Below are 19,920 nucleotides of genomic sequence, written 5' to 3' on the forward strand. Positions count from 1 at the left end.
TGTGTGTGTGTGTGTGTGTGTGTGTGTGTGTGTGTGTGTGTGTGTGTGTGTGTGTGTGTGTGTGTGTGTGTGTGTGTGTGTGTGTGTGTGTGTGTGTGTGTGTGTGTGTGTGTGTGTGTGTGTGGTGTGTGTGTGTGTGTGTGTGTGTGTGTGTGTGTGTGTGTGTGTGTATATATGTAACATTAAAAGGTATTCATATGCTGTGAATGAGTATATTATACTCCATACAAAGGGCGTGTTTGGAGAAACACTCTCTGACCTATAAAAACTGGACATCGGTATCGGATAATAATGCAGACAAGAAGAGCTATTCATATGTTTTGAAACGTACATTAAACAAACAAAATATTCATTTCCAAACCTCATTTCAGCTGTTTGTTCTCCGTGATCTATGCACTTTTTGCACATCATAATGCATGTGGTTGCATTGATACTGCTATTAAAATTTTTAAAATACCGTTATTCAAAAGGGGAAAATATAACTTTTTTTCACTACAAATATGAAAATATTTCAGTAAAACCACTTTGTATATCTCTTTGAATGTCAATTTTGTTTTTTACATGCAAATACTTTTCATTTCATATATCACTCGATAGCTTAGAAGTATATTTAGAATAGTTAATGAATTTTCTAATTTTATATTGCATTTATGCAAATTGCTTACTGTGTAAATCATGCAAATTTAGTGATACGGTCTTACTTGATAGTTCAACATTGTCTATTTTCGTGAATTAGAGATAATAAGCTTTAAAATGACGTATGATGTGTCTGTATGATGTGGCTGTATGTGATGAAATATTTACAATAATGTTATTGAAAAGGGGAAAATATTTTTCCAATATGAATATGAAAATATTTCAGTGAAATCAATTTAAATATCTCTTTCGATATCCATTTCGTATTCTACATGCAAAGACCTTTCATGTGATATATCACTCGCTGGTTTAAAAGTATGTTTAGAGTAGTTAACAATGAATTTCTAAATTTATATTGCATTTATGCAAATTGGATACCCTTGTAAATTATGCAAATTAGGGGCTAGGGCCGTACTTGACAGTTCAACATTGTCAATTTTCTTGTAGTAGAGATAATAAGCTTTCAAATGATGTATGATGTAGCAGTATCTTGCCGCTGTTTTTGTTAACATTTTAAAAATATTATTATTCAAGAGACGAAAATATTATTTTCAATATGAATATGAAAATATTTCAGTGAAATCAATTTAAATATGTCTTTGGATATCAAAGTTGTATTCCAATTCATTCATTCATTCATTCATTCATTCTTTATTTGTCATGTAATAGTTACATGAAATTTGTGTACATTGGCAGAAGACAAAAAGAAAAATTACTATAATGTATAAAGACTAAATGTACTTATAATAATACCTATAGTACTTATAATAATACCTATACATACATGTACACAGACACGCATCAGGTTTACAACTGATTCAATAGACTGATTGACCTTGGTACAAAGCTGTGCTTAATCTATTTGTACGAGAACGTGGAACCCTAAGGCGACGACCACTTGGAAGGTATTCGTATTCTGTATGGAGTGGATGATTCGGATCTTTCAATATTTCTTTGCCATCTTAATAACTTTATCTTTGTATACCTCTGAGTTCTGCGCCAGTTCATCCCGGTTGTCATCAAGCAGCTTTTTACATATTTTTGTTGGTCGATTGAGGTCTTCTTTGAGATGATTTGATAGCAGATCGTAGAAAGCGGTGCTAGCATAGTTAATAATAGATGATATTGTTGAGTTGAAAAAAAGAGCAATTACACTTGAACTTACATTTAACTTTCTCATCGATCTTACATAATACATTCGTTTGTTTGCCTTTTTCAGTTGATTTTCTACATGTTGTGAGAATGACAGTTTACAGTCGATCATACAGCCTAAGTATGGATATGCTGATACTCTTTCTACCTTCATATTATTTATCACAACTGACTGTTTTTCAATGGAAATACCTTTAATTTGATATATCACTCGATAGTTTAAAAGTATGTTTACAGTAGTTAACAGTGAATTTTCTAATTTTATATCGCACTTATGCAAATTTGGTACCCGTGTGAATTATGCAAATTAGGGGTTTATGGCCCTACTTGGCAGCTCCACATCGTCAATATTCTTAAAGTAGAGATAATAAGCTTTCAAATGACGTATGATGTGGCCGTATGTAAGGTGGGTACATTAAACTCCTAAAATAAGGCCCTTTTTGTGGATTCGCCGCTCGCCTATAGGTACCACCCTGAACAAAACCACTGCATTGGACTTCAATTATTGGAATAGTTTGAGTATGTACTGTATTGTTATTTTGTCCAGATGGGTAAAGAGAGATAGTTACTTGCCTGTAGGAAGTCAAAATTTGAAGGCAGCGACCAAAGCTAAACTCCGATACGATCCCATTGAATTGGATCCAGAACTGATGTGTCGTATGGCCAGTGAACAACCCCAAGTTTTAGCAAGTTATTCTGTCTCTGATGCCGTAGCAACATACTACTTGTACATGAAATATGTCCATCCATTTATCTTTGCCTTGTGCACCATCATTCCTATGGAACCTGATGAGGTAGGTCAAAGGTTATAACTGGCTTTTGCTGATGATGGGTCCTAGTTGACTTTTTGGAAAATTTGATATTTATAGGTGAACATCTAGGCCCTTTCTGCCAAATTATTGCCAAGGGCAACAATTTTTTGCGGGAGGGAGACTAGCATAGATGCTTTCAGCATTGCTGCTTGTACTTAATCCATGCTAATTTTGTACAAGGTTTAATGAGCATCTCTCTAAAGCCAAAAATTATTTTCTGAGAAAACTTCTTGGTCCAAAACAAATATTTATTTCAATTAAAAATTCTCGAATCCAAAATTCTGGAAGACCTAAAACATACTGACAAGATTTGCATAACCATACTCTTGTGATTTCATAAACAGAGATGAAGTGAGTACGTTGATTGACAATTACTTTTGAAAAGATCATATCCAGCATGATGACACTTTCCCAACATACTGTACTCAGCCAGTGATCAAAATAAGCAATACTAGCAATTTCCACTAAATACTATGACATTTTGACACAGCAAAGCTCTGTAGTTTAGTCAGGGTGGCTAGTCTTTGTGTACTTGTAAGATGAAAAACATTGACATTGTTCCTATCAATTTGACAGGTTTTAAGGAAAGGTTCTGGAACACTTTGTGAGGCTTTACTGATGGTGCAGGCATTCCATGCCAACATCATATTTCCCAACAAACAGGAGAGCATTTTGAACAAACTAACAGATGATGGCCATGTCTTGGAATCAGAGACGTATGTTGGTGGTCATGTGGAGGCTTTAGAATCTGGAGTTTTTAGAGCTGATTTGCCATGCAGGTTTAGAATGGTATGTATTATACATCAAGTGTGATATTCAAATCTTTATTCAGCTTATAATTTTATGAATCGTGAAACTCTTTTGAATGTAAGTGTATTTATGTGTAAAATATTCTGTACATATTTACCCAGTCCTGTCTTATTTAACATTTAGTCGCATCATTTTGTATGATATCCTGTCTTGATTATAGACAGATAATGAAAAATTGTCATACTTCTGACATAATTTCACATAAAATGACAAGCCATGCATTGCCATGCATTGCCATGCAGTGATGTGCAGTGATTCATGTCATGTAAGTTCACTCTTCACATGCTGATCATCCATTACAAATTCTTTACAGATTTTACCTTACTCATCAGAGTATAAGGCCCCCCCCTCCACCCTGGTTCGGCAACACAAAACAGTTGTAAAGCTAGAGGAGGGGCTTACATTTGAGCAATCCCACTTTATTTGCCATGAACGCTTAATTTATGCTAATTTTATGAACAATTTTTTAAACACCACTCGAATTTTGTATCACTTTCAAAATCTACTTACACATCTGAAGAAATTGATTACACAATCTCCGGATACAGAAGTGACACTATGGTGAAATTTCAGCGTTGAAAAAAACCACAAAACTTCAAACATGGACGTCATGTATGCTGATCACTAATAGTGTGAACTGGCATGCATTGCCTGCACGGAAAAGCAACTCAACATTCCAGTATCAAACGGTCTACATCTTGTGAAAACAACAACATAGCAGTGAAAATTGTAATGGTCACCAGGAAAAAGTCTCCACATATGAAAAGATAAATTGCTTCAAACAAAAGAAACTGCATGTATAGAGGATGACAGGGCTCGAAATTAGTGGTAGTCCTGCATCCACAGACTACCAACTTTCCCTGGGGCTACCAAAGGCCATGAAAAGGTAGCCCACATGGACTACCAAAGCCTGGGACATGAAATTAAGTCAGTAATAGGCATGCCATGACCGAACCATCTCTTTGGGAAGAGCTAAATGCAGTAAAATCAAGCCGGACACAGAAAGGCCAGATGATGACTTTGTTATGCAAATTACAAAGACGACCTTATGATGGAACTTTGCAACAAAGTTTCAATATCTCAACTGATGTATTGGATGGCAGGGACAGAAAATGATGGCCAATGAAAACGTATTCTCATTACATTTTGATCAAAATGTATCAATCACAAACTCCTCCCTACTACAGAAAGCCCATGGTCTGTTTTTAGCCCTGCTGAGAAGGTGGTGGACATTACCATGACGACTATCAAACTTGGTTTGCAAATTTAAGAATGAAACGGGTTGTCAATAGAATGATAGGTCACCAAACTTTTGAGTGTCAATGTCGTTAATTATACCAGTTTCCTTAGGGTATTAAAGGTGTGCAAGTATTCATATCAAATGACTAGCAAATTCACTTCATGGGCAGAATCTTGAAAATAGCTTTTTCTTGTCTGGCTAATGAAAAAATATCCCAAAACTAAAATATGCATGGGCTACCAATTTCAGAAAATGGTAGCCCAAGTGGACTACCAGGTAAAAAAGTTAATTTCGAGCCCTGGATGAAAACATGGTGGTCATGAATGAAAAATAAACAATGGCGGACATGACTGTGTAGTGAGACTATTTAGGCGACGGGTGAGCAGGGTCTAGGAATCAAGAAAGTAGTAGAAAAAAAGTCATTTTCCTTACGATGCTGTCAAGGGAACTCCAGTTTCCAATTGTTTTAACATCTTTTAATAGTTTCTTTAATTTAAAAGTAATTTTTACCAAGTTTAATGACCAAATGTACTCTTCTAACCTTTCTGTATTTGAGTTACACTATGGTAGTCGCTTATACATGGATGTAACGCATTTTCAAAAATCCTCTGAAATCAGTTCGGCGGCCTATACACGAGCAGTGGCTTATACTTGGACAGGGGCTTATACTCGGACAGTGGCTTATACTCGGACAGTGGCTTATACAGGAGCATGGGCTTATACTCAGACGAGTACGGTAGTTGAGACTTTACTAATAGATTTAGATGTACACAATATCCTTCCATAATGTAACATTTTAATCCGATGTTTAGGTTCCGGAAGCATTCCAGCAGTTGATTGATGATGTTGAGAGAACAATGAAACATGCCATTGAAGTGGAAGAAAAAATTCCATTGGCAAAGGTTACCAACTTTGATGAGGTGAGAGTCGGCATTTGTCAATTTTTCAGAGGATTGAAGTATAATATGTTTGTCATCCAGTGCCGAATCAAGGCCTTATTCCCGACATAACACATCTAAACTTTAATGACTTAAATTTCTGACATACATAAGTCATATCACAAAAATATCTTTACATCAAAACAACACTTATAGAAGCAATTGAGTGCTGACCAGTTCAATGGTTTCACTGTATGCTGACCACTTAAATGGTTTCACTGTGTGTTGACCACTTCAGTGGTTTCACTGTGTGCTGACAAGTTTAATGGTTTCACCTGTCACATCAAACATAATTGAAGTGAACCGTGTTAAGAGATGACAATTATATTCTTTTAAAACATTGGCATCTTCTGCGTATTTTAATGTTCATAAAAATATTTCTGATTTTAGGTAAATATTCACCTATTCTTTTCTGATATTACCAATAGGTTTGCAGTGACATCAAAGAGAAATTAGCATCTTTACGTGACACTCCAGCAAGATTAGAAAATCCTATAATTTATCATCTTGATGTTGGAGCTATGTATCCTAACATTATCCTGACAAACAGATTACAGGTAGGAATGTACTTGTATTTCATTCACCCATTATTCATTGCCATAGAAAAGGGCAGATAGATTCATCCACAACGCAACAATACACGGGCGAAATTTAAAAATTAGTTTAAGAAATATGATATTAACATCACAATTTTATGAAAATGTGAAATATTAATATCAAGAAAACCATGTACGTATTACATCAGGATTGAGTTTCCTCTCTGCTCAGACTTGATAAAGTCGCTGAACGTGTATGAATTATACTTGACATAGTCTATGGTGCATCCAATATAGTGTGAGCATATGAAAAGGGAAAACAGCCAGCTTCAACAGTCAGTCCTCTTTAGGTGTCAACTGTTTTACTCACTGTCATGAACTCCTTCACTTTGAATAAGTTCAGAAACTGCAGCCTCTGAAACTTTATTTGAGCAGCTGTAGCCTGGAAAGCAAGACACACATTGTCCTGCTGGCCGGCTGTATGTGTAAGGATGGTCAGCAGAAACAACTGCACTTCGGTTCAAGATGGGGAGACACCATTTAGCTAGTTTCCTCCCATCTAACTGCCGTCAGAACCAGTGGGGACTTATTTGTGGTTTCTTCACCAATCAGTGATGTAAAATCATTGACAACCATACAGGATTGTGTGTCCTGCATGGTTCAGTTGTATCTCCTGGGCAGCTGGCCACTGTTCTCCCATACTTATATTCAAAACAAATTATCACCGCCACTGTGCATAGAGGATGTCAGTACCCTGTGGTCAAACAGGGCCATTCAGACTGTCAAATCTCCTCAGTCGCTGACTGGTTTTACAGTCATATTTTTCTGTCCCAAAGAAGCAAGCCAGCTGTCAACTTATTATCTCAGCCATCCGATTTCATGAATCAGGGTTGATATATACTTTCGTTTGAGACAATATTCGAACTATATCTACTTTTCCATTAACTTTTCAGCCCTCTGCCATAGTAGATGAAGCAACTTGTGCCATGTGTGATTTCAACAAACCTGGAGCACAATGCCAACGTACAATGACATGGAGTTGGAGAGGAGAGTTTAGTAAGTAACTGTGTCGAGTGTCAAGTGAATTGATGTCAGTGACAGTGTCAAATTCATTGATGTCAGTGACAGTGTCAAGTGAATTGATGTCAGTGACAGTGTCAAGTGAATTGATGTCAGTGACAGTGTCAAGTGAATTGATGTCAGTGACAGTGTCAAGTGAATTGATGTCAGTGACATTGTCAAGTGAATTGATGTCAGTGACATTGTCAAGTGAATTGATGTCAGTGACAGTGTCAAGTGAATTGATGTCAGTGACAGTGTCAAGTGAATTGATGTCAGTGACAGTGTCAAGTGAATTGATGTCAGTGACATGTCAAGTGAATTGATGTCAGTGACATTGTCAAGTGAATTGATGTCAGTGACAGTGTCAAGTGAATTGATGTCAGTGACAGTGCCAAGTGCATTGATGTCAGTGACAGTGTCAAGTGAATTGATGTCAGTGACAGTGTCAAGTGAATTGATGTCAGTGACAGTGTCAAGTGAATTGATGTCAGTGACAGTGTCAGTGTCAAGTGAATTGATGTCAGTGACATTGTCAAGTGAATCGATGTCAGTGACATTGTCAAGTGAATTGATGTCAGTGACAGTGTCAAGTGAATTGATGTCAGTGACAGTGTCAGGTGAATTTATGTCAGTGACATTGTCAAGTGAATTGATGTCAGTGACAGTGTCAGTGTCAAGTGAATTGATGTCAGGACATTGTCAAGTGAATCGATGTCAGTGACAGTGCCAAGTGAATTGATGTCAGTGACAGTGTCAAGTGAATTGATGTCAGTGACAGTGCCAAGTGAATTGATGTCAGTGACAGTGCCAAGTGAATTGATGTCAATGACAGTGTCAAGTGAATTGATGTCAGTGACAGTGCCATGTGAATCGATGTCAGTGACAGTGCCAAGTGCATTGATGTCAGTGACAGTGCCAAGTGAATTGATGTCAGTGACAGTGTCAAGTGAATTGATGTCAGTGACAGTGTCAAGTGAATTGATGTCAGTGACAGTGTCTGTGTCAAGTGAATTGATATCAGTGACAGTGCCAAGTGACTTGATGTCAGTGACAGTGTCAGGTGAATCGATGTCAGTGACATTGTCAAGTGAATTGATGTCAGTGACCGTGTCAGTGTCAAGTGAATTGATGTCAATGACAGTGTCAAGTGAATTGATGTCAGTGACATAGTCAAGTGAATCGATATCAGTGACAGTGCCAAGTGAATTGATGTCAGTGACAGTGTCAGTGTCAAGTGAATTGATGTCAGTGACATTGTCAAGTGAATTGATGTCAGTGACAGTGCCAAGTGCATTGATGTCAGTGACAGTGTCAAGTGAATTGATGTCAGTGACAGTGTCAAGTGAATTGATGTCAGTGACAGTGTCAAGTGAATTGATGTCAGTGACATTGTCAAGTGAATCGATATCAGTGACAGTGCCAAGTGAATTGATGTCAGTGACAGTGTCAGTGTCAAGTGAATTGATGTCAGTGACATTGTCAAGTGAATTGATGTCAGTGACAGTGTCAAGTGTAATGGTTGAATAGTAAACTAGGGTAATGGCTGAATAGTAAACCTAGGGTAATGGTTGAATAGTAAACCTAGGGTAATGGTTGAATAGTAAAACTAGGGTAACCTAGGGTAATGGTTGAATAGTAAAACTAGGGTAATGGCTGAATAGTAAACCTAGGGTAATGGTTGAATAGTAAAACTAGGGTAATGGTTGAATAGTAAACCTAGGGTAATGGTTGAATAGTAAAACTAGGGTAACCTAGGGTAATGGTTGAATAGTAAAACTAGGGTAATGGTTGAATAGTAAACCTAGGGTAATGGTTGAATAGTAAAACTAGGGTAATGGTTGAATAGTAAACCTAGGGTAATGGTTGAATAGTAAAACTAGGGTAACCTAGGGTAATGGTTGAATAGTAAACCTAGGGTAATGGATGAATAGTAAACCTAGGGTAATGGTTGAATAGTAAAACTAGGGTAACCTAGGGTAATGGTTGAATGATAAACCTAGGGTAATGGCTGAATAGTAAACCTAGGGTAATGGTTGAATAGTAAACCTAGGGTAATGGTTGAATAGTAAACCTAGGGTAATGGTTGAATAGTAAACCTAGGGTAATGGTTGAATAGTAAACCTAGGGTAATGGTTGAATAGTAAACCTAGGGTAATGGTTGAATAGTAAACCTAGGGTAATGGTTGAATAGTAAACCTAGGGTAATGGTTGAATAGTAAACCTAGGGTAATGGTTGAATAGTAAACCTAGGGTAATGGTTGAATAGTAAACTAGGGTAATGGTTGAATAGTAAACCTAGGGTAACCTAGGGTAATGGTTGAATAGTAAACCTAGGGTAATGGTTGAATAGTAAACCTAGGGTAATGGTTGAATAGTAAACCTAGGGTAATGGTTGAATAGTAAACCTAGGGTAATGGTTGAATAGTAAACCTAGGGTAATGGTTGAATAGTAAACCTAGGGTAACCTAGGGTAATGGTTGAATAGTAAACCTAGGGTAATGGTTGAATAGTAAACCTAGGGAAATGGTTGAATAGTAAACCTAGGTAATGGTTGAATAGTAAACTAGGGTAATGGTTGAATAGTAAACCTAGGGTAATGGTTGAATAGTAAACCTAGGGTAATGGTTGAATAGTAAACCTAGGGAAATGGTTGAATAGTAAACCTAGGTAATGGTTGAATAGTAAAACTAGGGTAACCTAGGGTAATGGTTGAATAGTAAACCTAGGGTAATGGTTGAATAGTAAAACTAGGGTAATGGAATGAATAGTAAAACTAGGGTAATGGTTGAATAGTAAAACTAGGGTAATGGTTGAATAGTAAACCTAGGGTAATGGTTGAATAGTAAACCTAGGGAAATGGTTGAATAGTAAACCTAGGTAATGGTTGAATAGTAAAACTAGGGTAACCTAGGGTAATGGTTGAATAGTAAACCTAGGGTAATGGTTGAATAGTAAACTAGGGTAACCTAGGGTAATGAATGAATAGTAAAACTAGGGTAATGGTTGAATAGTAAAACTAGGGTAATGGTTGAATAGTAAAACTAGGGTAATGGTTGAATAGTAAAACTAGGGTAATGGTTGAATAGTAAAACTAGGGTAATGGATGAATAGTAAAACTAGGGTAATGGTGAATAGTAAAACTAGGGTAATGGATGAATAGTAAAACTAGGGTAATGGTTGAATAGTAAACCTAGGGTAATGGCTGAATGATAAACCTAGGGTAATGGTTGAATAGTAAAACTAGGGTAATGAATGAATAGTAAACCTAGGGTAATGGCTGAATAGTAAAACTAGGGTAATGGTTGAATAGTAAACCTAGGGTAATGGTTGAATAGTAAAACTAGGGTAATGGTTGAATAGTAAACCTAGGGTAATGGTTGAATAGTAAACCTAGGGTAACCTAGGGTAATGGTTGAATAGTAAAACTAGGGTAATGGTTGAATAGTAAACCTAGGGTAATGGTTGAATAGTAAACCTAGGGTAATGGCTGAATGATAAACCTAGGGTAATGGCTGAATAGTAAAACTAGGGTAATGAATGAATAGTAAACCTAGGTAATGGTTGAATAGTAAACCTAGGGTAACCTAGGGTAATGGTTGAATAGTAAACCTAGGGTAATGGTTGAATAGTAAACCTAGGGTAATGGTTGAATAGTAAACCTAGGGTAATGGTTGAATAGTAAACCTAGGGTAATGGTTGAATAGTAAACCTAGGGTAACCTAGGGTAATGGTTGAATAGTAAAACTAGGGTAATGGTTGAATAGTAAACCTAGGGTAATGGTTGAATAGTAAACCTAGGGTAATGGTTGAATGGTAAACCTAGGGTAATGGTTGATAGTAAACCTAGGGTAACCTAGGGTAATGGTTGAATAGTAAACCTAGGGTAATGGTTGAATAGTAAACCTAGGGTAATGGTTGAATAGTAAACCTAGGGTAATGGCTGAATGATAAACCTAGGGTAATGGTTGAATAGTAAACCTAGGGTAATGGTTGAATAGTAAACGAAGGGTTAATATGGCTGAATAGTAAACCTAGGGTAATGGTTGAATGGTAAACCTAGGGTAATGGTTGAATAGTAAACCTAGGGTAATGGCTGAATAGTAAACCTAGGGTAACCTTCTGTAATGGTTGAAATTGTTGTATTCAGTGGCATAGTTAGGGGGAGGGGTAGTGCCATGGAGTATTATTTTGATAGAGTATAATGGTTGATGGTTGTGAGTTGATGTCAGGGTCATGATAGTCTTAGATTTCTGTCTTCTGGATGTGTTCAGGCTTATACTGGGGTGGTGTTTAGGAAATGTTGTAGGTTTCAATGTCTTCTTGTGTACCAAAGGTGTTTTGTTGAGCTGTGTATCATCATGATTGTTTTAGCATCATAAGTATGATGATTTAACACCATGCTGTCTGTTTTAGCATTTGATAACAATGATATATCTCTTTATCGTTTCAGTGCCTGCAACTCGTGGTGAGTTTAACAGAATACAGCAACAGCTTGAAACTGAAAGGATTCCACCGTTGAATCCAGGAGACCCACCAAGGATATTCCATGAACTTCCAAAAGAAGAACAAGCTGCTATTGAAAAGAAAAGACTTGCAGGTAATCCATGCATTTGATCTATACATGTGATGGTAACATCCATGTATTGGATCTATACATGTGATGGTGACATCCATGCATTTGATCTATACATGTGATGGTATCATCCATGCATTGGATCTATACATGTGATGGTAATATCCATGTATTTGATCTATACATGTGATGGTAACATCCATGTATTGGATCTATACATGTGATGGTAACATCCATGTATTGGATCTATACATGTGATGGTAACATCCATGTATTGGATCTATACATGTGATGGTAATCCATGTATTGGATCTATACATGTGATGGTAACATCCATGTATTGGATCTATACATGTGATGGTAACATCCATGCATTGGATCTATACATGTGATGGTAATATTCATGTATTGGATCTATACATGTGATGGTAACATCCATGCATTGGATCTATACATGTGATGGTAACATCCATGTATTGGATCTATACATGTGATGGTAAAATCCATGTATTGGATCTATACATGTGATGGTAACATCCATGTATTGGATCTATACATGTGATGGTAACATCCATGTATTGGATCTATACATGTGATGGTAACATCCATGTATTGGATCTATACATGTGATGGTAACATCCATGCATTGGATCTATACATGTGATGGTAATATCCATGTATTGGTTCTATACATGTGATGGTAACATCCATGTATGTGATCTATACATGTGATGGTAATATCCATGTATCGGATCTATAAATTTGATGATAACGTCCATGTATTGGATCTATACATGTGATGGTAACATCCATGTATTGGTTCTATACAGTGATGGTAACATCCATGTATGTGATCTATACATGTGATGGTAACATCCATGCATTGGATCTATAAATTTGATGGTAACGTCCATGTATTGGATCTATACATGTGACTGTAATTAACATCCATGTATTGGATCTATACATGTGATGGTAACATCCATGTATTGGATCTATACATGTGATGGTAACATCCATGTATTGGATCTATACATGTGATGGTAACATCCATGTATTGGATCTATACATGTGATGGTAACATCCATGCATTGGATCTATACATGTGATGGTAACATCCATGTATTGGATCTGTACATGTGATGGTAACATCCATGTATTGGATCTATACATGTGATGGTAACATCCATGTATTGGATCTATACATGTGATGGTAACATCCATGCATTGGATCTATACATGTGATGGTAACATCCATGCATTTGATCTATACATGTGATGGTAACATCCATGTATTGGATCTATACATGTGATGGTAACATCCATGTATTGGATCTATACATGTGATGATAACATCCATGTATTGGATCTATACATGTGTGGTAACATCCATGTGTTGGATCTGTACATGTGATTGTAACATCCATGTATTGGATCTATACACATTTCCTGATATCACCTTTGGAGGTACTTTCAAATAATGAAGCATTTTTGACACTTTCACAAATGTAATCCTATTTGTGAACAGTAATGTGCAAGTTTTTATATGCTTTGATTTCTAACTATCTGTTTGAAATCGAACAAGAAAGCATTCACTGCCATTTGGCAGGACCGCAGTGTCAGTATATGTAGATTACATGCTGTCTTGTCTAAAGCCACTCTTTTTTCAACTGAAAAATGTTTTACATGCAAAGCCTTGCATCACTGGTACATCTTTGATTTCTGAGATGATGACATGACAGATGATCAACTGTTTATTGTTAAAACATAGACTGTTTAGGGCAGCTGAGTAAAGCATAGTGATTCCAGTTTGATTGGAAATGATCTTTTTCTTGTTTAGATTACTGTAGGAGAGCATATAAGAAAGTACACATCAAACGGCTTGAAGATCGCCAAACCACAGTCTGTCAAAGAGAAAATTCATTCTATGTTGACACTGTTAGAGCTTTCCGTGATAGAAGATATGAGTTCAAAGGTCAATTGAAGGTAAGACATCTGCTTAGTTGCATTCTGTGCGCTGCAGACTGTGTGCTGATTGTTGATAATGTTGGTGTCACTACAACTTGATATTTAGCAAATCATATACTTTCACTGTAGCATCAAACTTTATTTGCTCCGTATTGTATCCATTTCATTCCTCATCAACCAAACTTCTGAAAGGGATATTAAAATAAAGTGGAAAAATGAATACAGATTTCAATCAGAGAAAGCCTTGATACACAGCAATCACTGAAAGTTTCTTCTGATATGAACATTGTTGGGACATTTTTCTTGAAACAGAAGTTTCTCAATTTGATTCTAGAAGTATATCAACTATCTTGGAGAAAATTTTCAGCAATTTGTTGAGAATATCATGACATTTGCTCTTTGCAAATGTTTTAACTTAACTGCAATATAATTGCAATTGCCAGTCTATTGCATTGTATAGCTTTTGCGTTTTCCATTTGTGTAAATAAATTCTTCCGTCAGATACAGTTGTCCAAACTTATTTTTTTCAGTGTCTATCCAGACTTTCCAATGATGCAACTTCATTTTAATCCAACCTAAGCTGTAAATTTGAATATTTAAATATTTATGATTTGCAGGTTTGGAAAAGGAAGTTGGCAGCTGCCATTGAGAAGGGTGATCCTTCAGAAATTGTGAGTTGTAAAAGTAAAGAAGTGTTGTATGACTCACTACAGCTGGCTCATAAATGTATCCTGAATTCCTTCTATGGTTATGTCATGAGAAAAGGGTAAGTTGAGCAATTAGATTAGGTCTGTTTGTAGGGATCATGATGTCACCAGGTATCACCAAGGTTATATGTGATGTCACGGAAGTTCAATTCAGTTCAGGTCATCTGTACTGAATTTCAAATATTAAAATTTACTGTGTACTTCCATGTTTGCCCTCAAACCATATAAATATACCCAGTACATGTATGGGTAAGTGTGTACACTCTTTCCTTGTCAGGTACTTGGAATTTGTAATATCCTTTAAGCCTTTTCCTGCCAGACAGTAATAACTGTATCCCTTCCCCATCAGCCAAGTCAGTAAAAAGCGGTATTGAGCCAAAACATGACGGATTTTCACCCACTTGGCCTGGTATGTTATAGCATCTTTTGTCCCAAAAAAAATCAACTTTACAGTATTATGCTTTCAACAGCCTTCGAATGTACATTATTATGTTAAAATACATCATATGGAATACGCTGTGTTTCATTAATTTTAACCATCTTGACCTGGTGGTGAAATATGGACTTGGCAGGAAAAGGGTTAAGCCTTTTCACTGGAGTTAAATTTGATCTGATTTGTAATCTATTCACTGCCCATCAGAAGTTGGAAAGAAGAGCAAAGTTCACAAAATATCAAAATTACTCTTGGTGTTGTTCTGAACTTTAATTTGGAGATTCCTTGGGCATGCATTAGGTATTCAGCAAGATTACCTTTGATCAGAGTAGGATTAACATCATTGATGGTGGACACTAGTCAGAGTAGGACTAACATCATTGATGGTGGACACTAGTTTTATGCATGTCCTCTCAATCTTTTCAGTGATATCTTTACATGAAAACCATACACTCACTTTTATTCTGCTTAAAATGTTCAGTGCACGTTGGTATTCCATGGAAATGGCTGGTATTGTGTGTTACACTGGAGCCAATATTATCACCAGAGCCAGAGAAATTGTAGAGCAGATAGGGTGAGTTATATAAAATCCTACAGTTGTCTATGAATATTCCCAGACAAGACTGTCAGGTATTTTTATGAATTTTGTATTTGAAGAACCTTGCGTTGAAATACGGGACAAATAGCACAATATTGTTGAAGAGACACAGTCCTGAGGAGATAAAAGAGAAAGCAAATTTCATCATATCAATTTAAAATTCTATTGAAATACGCAGAAGGTGTGAATTAGTCAGTTACACAGAGAACAATAGATGTACCACATCAAGAATCATAGTACTTGAAAGACTGCACAAAAAAGTCAGTTATTTACACAAATTCTGCACTGTTGTCACTCAAGCTTTTACTTCTTTTAACATATTTTATAACTTAATACGTCTCAGTCTTGTAAACTTTTATTTGCAAAAAATTATCAGAACTGACCTGTGATCCTGAACATCCATGAATGAATCTGTTGACAAAAATGACAACACTGTTGTGTGATGCCTATTTTCTTGTTTGAATTCTGTCAACTGTTAATAGAGTTCTATCCCATTATGGAAATAATCATTCAAGTTGGATATTACGTTTACTCTTTTGTGCACCACTCATTAGTTGCGTAGATTAAAAGAATCTTGAGTCTCATGTGTTTTGGTAGAGATGTCAAATTACTTCTTCTTACACCTCAATGTCCATCTTATTCTTTGTTGGTATGTCTACGCATTAGGTAAACAAATGACATCACTATATATATCAATCTATGACTGAATACAGTCATGGATTTTCCAAAAAATTGACTCATACAGTGATAAATTTTTCATATAGCATTTTCATATAAGATTTTATCTTCAAAACTTTGCAGAATTTTAAAATAGATATTTATCATTCCATAAGGCATATGATAAAACCTTTGTTGCCCTGATTTGGGTTTCCAGACCTAGGTAGTACAGCTTATGTATGGGCCCTTCTGCCGCACAACCTTGGTCTGCAAAACTTGCATCAGGGCTGTACAAATTAAAAACTTTACTCAGTGATGAAATTGTCCAAGACTTCATGAAAGGTATGCAACATCATGATCAAATACTGAAATTGACACAAATGACAATCATTTCTTCAGACGTCCCCTTGAGCTAGACACAGATGGTATCTGGTGTATATTACCGGCCAGCTTTCCAGAAAATTATGTTGTCAAGACAACAGATGCTAAAAAGTCCAAGGTTACAGTGTCCTATCCTGGAGCTATGTTGAACATCATGGTCAAGGTCAGTTGTTGAACAGTATGTTGAAAGCTGGGATGTGTGTATCCATTTTAATTTTTGGTCGTCACAGAATCAGTGTGAAAATATATTCACTCCAGCCTATTTTGGTAGTCATGTTTATGCAAGGTGTATGATAATTTTGTATGTATGTATGTATGTATGTATGTAAGTATGTATGTATGTATGTATGTATGTATGTATGTATGTATGTATGTAAGTATGTATGTATGTATGTATGTATGTATGTAGAGTATTATGCAATTCTGCAAATTCATCTGCCTATGCAATGAATTGTAAAAGTTAACAAATTGATCTCTTAGTTTTTTGTAACTGTTTTGTTTAATTTTCAGGACCTTTTCACCAATGACCAATACCAAGAACTTACAGATCCTGCCAACCTGACCTATCAACAGAGAAGTGAAAACTCCATATTCTTTGAAGTCGATGGACCCTATCTAGCAATGATATTGCCAGCTTCTAAAGAAGAAGGAAAGAAACTCAAGAAGAGGTTTGTCTTGCCACACCAACTCATTGCCACACCAACTCATTGCCACACCAACTCATTGCCATACCAACTCATTGCCATGCCAACTCATTGCCATGCCAACTCATTGCCATACCAACTCATTGCCACACCAACTCATTGCCACACCAACTCATTACCACACCAACTCATTGCCACACCAACTCATTACCACACCAACTCATTGCCACACCAACTCATTGCCACACCAACCCATTGCCACACCAACTCATTGCCACACAAACTCATTGCCACACCAACTCATTGCCACACCCAACTCATTGCCATGCCAACCCATTGCCATGCCAACTCATTGCCACACCAACTCATTGCCACACTAACTCATTGCCACACCAACTCATTGCCACACCAACTCATTGCCACACCAACTCATTGCCATGCCAACTCATTGCCATGCCAACCCATTGCCACACCAACTCATTGCCACACCAACCCATTGCCACACCAACTCATTACCACACCAACTCATTGCCACACCAACCCATTGCCACACCAACTCATTACCACACTAACTCATTGCCACACCAACTCATTGCCACACCAACTCATTGCCATGCCAACCATTGCCACACCAACTCATTGCCATGCCAACTCATTGCCACACCAACTCATTGCCACACCAACTCATTGCCACACCAACTCATTGCCACACCAACTCATTGCCACACCAACTCATTACCACACCAACTCATTACCACACCAACTCATTGCCATGCCAACCCATTGCCACACCAACTCATTGCCACACCAACTCATTACCACACCAACTCATTGCCGCACCAACTCATTGCCACACCAACTCATTACCACACCAACCCATTGCCACACCAACTCATTGCCACACCAACTCAATACCACACCAACTCATTGCCACACCAACTCATTGCCATGCCAACTCATTACCACACCAACTCATTACCACACCAACCCATTGCCACACCAACTCATTACCACACCAACTCATTACCACACCAACCCATTGCCACGCCAACTCATTGCCAAACCAACCCATTGCCACACCAACTCATTGCCACACCAACCCATTGCCACACAACTCATTACCGAGCTATGTGAGCGGTCTGAAATCACCAAAGTGCGCCTGCAAACTGCGCCGGCGCATTTCAAACTGCGCCCCATTTTGCGCCGGTATATTGCGCCGCCCAAACTGCGCCCTTACTCTGCGCCATTGCGAAGTTTAAATGTCAAGCACGGTATTAATAGTCTATTTTGGTTAGTCAGGCGATTTCAAAGAAATATTCATGTTTTCGTGGGAAATATGGTGAAATGTGTCACTAAAATGCGGAGGATGGGAGTAATTTTTTTCCGACACGTATGTGAAGTATGTAATAACATCACCCGAGAGGGAAGGTAACTCCGAGCCAGTCGAGTGTCATTTGCATCTTAAATCGACCTTTGAATCTGTTTGTAGTTTCTACCCGAACCTTGACGGTAAATACTTTCAAAGTAAAAAAAAGACGCTAAATTTTACTCTCAAACTATTTCGATGGCCAAATATCTCTGCCATTATAAGTTTCGTAGGGTTACTCTATACTCAGTATATGGCGAGAGTGTCCTAGCTGTCTCAGTGTCCCATCGGAACCTCGTGGACCGTAATTCTTGCTCTAATTCTGCGACCTTTGAATCGTCCAATAATTGCTACTTCCAATTCATGACGACCCCAAATGATAAGGAATGCGACTGATTCTGAGACTCTCAGTTCATAGAAGAGTCAAAGTGCGATCCACGTTTGCGACTGAACTTGAGACTCCCATTTCGCTTTGTGATGTACATTTGCGAGTGAATTTGAGACCGGGTCTGAGACTCTCATTAACGTGCAAACAGCAAATGCGACCGTCCTTACGACTGACTTCCTGACGTAAGGTATAAAGGGTACCGGAAATCGACAAGTGCGAGGCTAAAGTTACGAGAGTGAATGTGAGGGCTTGAAGTGTACGTGCTCACTTTGAAAGTGCGAGCGATAGTGAGAATGTGAAGTGAACTCGGACTGTACATAGTTAGTGCTTGTCAGCATTTATTTCATCACTTTGGTCGAATGAAAACTTACGATCAAAGTCATTGCTGAAAACAGCGTTCGATCTCCATGGAAGTACAGTGCTGTGTATCATGAGCGAACAGCTGAGTGAATTCATCATTGGAGTCCCGATGGAAAGTATTGCAACACTCTTATTTCCAAACACCAAGAAGTTGATATATTCGTCTAAATAAAAATATGAATGAGACATTCATCTTTACATAATGGAGAATAGAATATTATATCTGACTACGAAGAACTTTATTTACCAGGTTTAAAAATCAGCGAGAGATTGATCGGGCTGGGACGTACGATTCACAGACTGATTCAAAGTGCTGGTCAAAGTGAAAGGGGACGCCATGAACACTCAATCCCGATGGGTATTTATATAGTTATGTCAAAAACGGGAGTCACGACCATGATTGGATTATTCAGAGTCAATTAACCTTGAAACGGACCAAACGATAGCACACAATTACATACAATCTAGGTCTAGAGTCCTGTGACACTATGGCGGGTTTCCGAGTCCCTGTCGCGGTTTGGAAAACAACCTGCTGACAGCTGATGACAAAACACGCTCATACTTTTGATCATAGACCCTAGAGCAATGTTTTGATGGATTTCAAACTTCCTTACCCTATAAACAACTTGAAACTAAAATGAAAGACGAAAAAAGATCCG

The 19,920-nt window shown here is 37.5% G+C and overlaps 1 protein-coding gene across 2 annotated transcripts in view; it reads left to right on the top strand.

Moving 5' to 3' along the window:
• LOC139126270 (DNA polymerase epsilon catalytic subunit A-like) overlaps nucleotides 1–19,920 on the top strand; it is a 106,355-nt gene that overhangs the window by 40,535 nt on the left and 45,900 nt on the right. For both annotated transcript variants that reach the window (XM_070692315.1, XM_070692316.1), the window contains 11 exons: nucleotides 2,336–2,582; nucleotides 3,177–3,389; nucleotides 5,463–5,570; nucleotides 6,017–6,145; nucleotides 7,078–7,180; nucleotides 11,637–11,783; nucleotides 13,600–13,745; nucleotides 14,345–14,493; nucleotides 15,349–15,441; nucleotides 16,522–16,666; nucleotides 17,014–17,171. In XM_070692315.1, the coding sequence (XP_070548416.1) occupies nucleotides 2,336–2,582; nucleotides 3,177–3,389; nucleotides 5,463–5,570; nucleotides 6,017–6,145; nucleotides 7,078–7,180; nucleotides 11,637–11,783; nucleotides 13,600–13,745; nucleotides 14,345–14,493; nucleotides 15,349–15,441; nucleotides 16,522–16,666; nucleotides 17,014–17,171 (1,638 nt within the window). The remainder of the gene's footprint in view (nucleotides 1–2,335; nucleotides 2,583–3,176; nucleotides 3,390–5,462; nucleotides 5,571–6,016; nucleotides 6,146–7,077; nucleotides 7,181–11,636; nucleotides 11,784–13,599; nucleotides 13,746–14,344; nucleotides 14,494–15,348; nucleotides 15,442–16,521; nucleotides 16,667–17,013; nucleotides 17,172–19,920) is intronic.

This window comes from Ptychodera flava (genome assembly GCF_041260155.1).
Source record: "Ptychodera flava strain L36383 chromosome 3 unlocalized genomic scaffold, AS_Pfla_20210202 Scaffold_27__1_contigs__length_13241970_pilon, whole genome shotgun sequence".
Classification (NCBI taxonomy): Eukaryota; Metazoa; Hemichordata; class Enteropneusta; family Ptychoderidae; genus Ptychodera; species Ptychodera flava.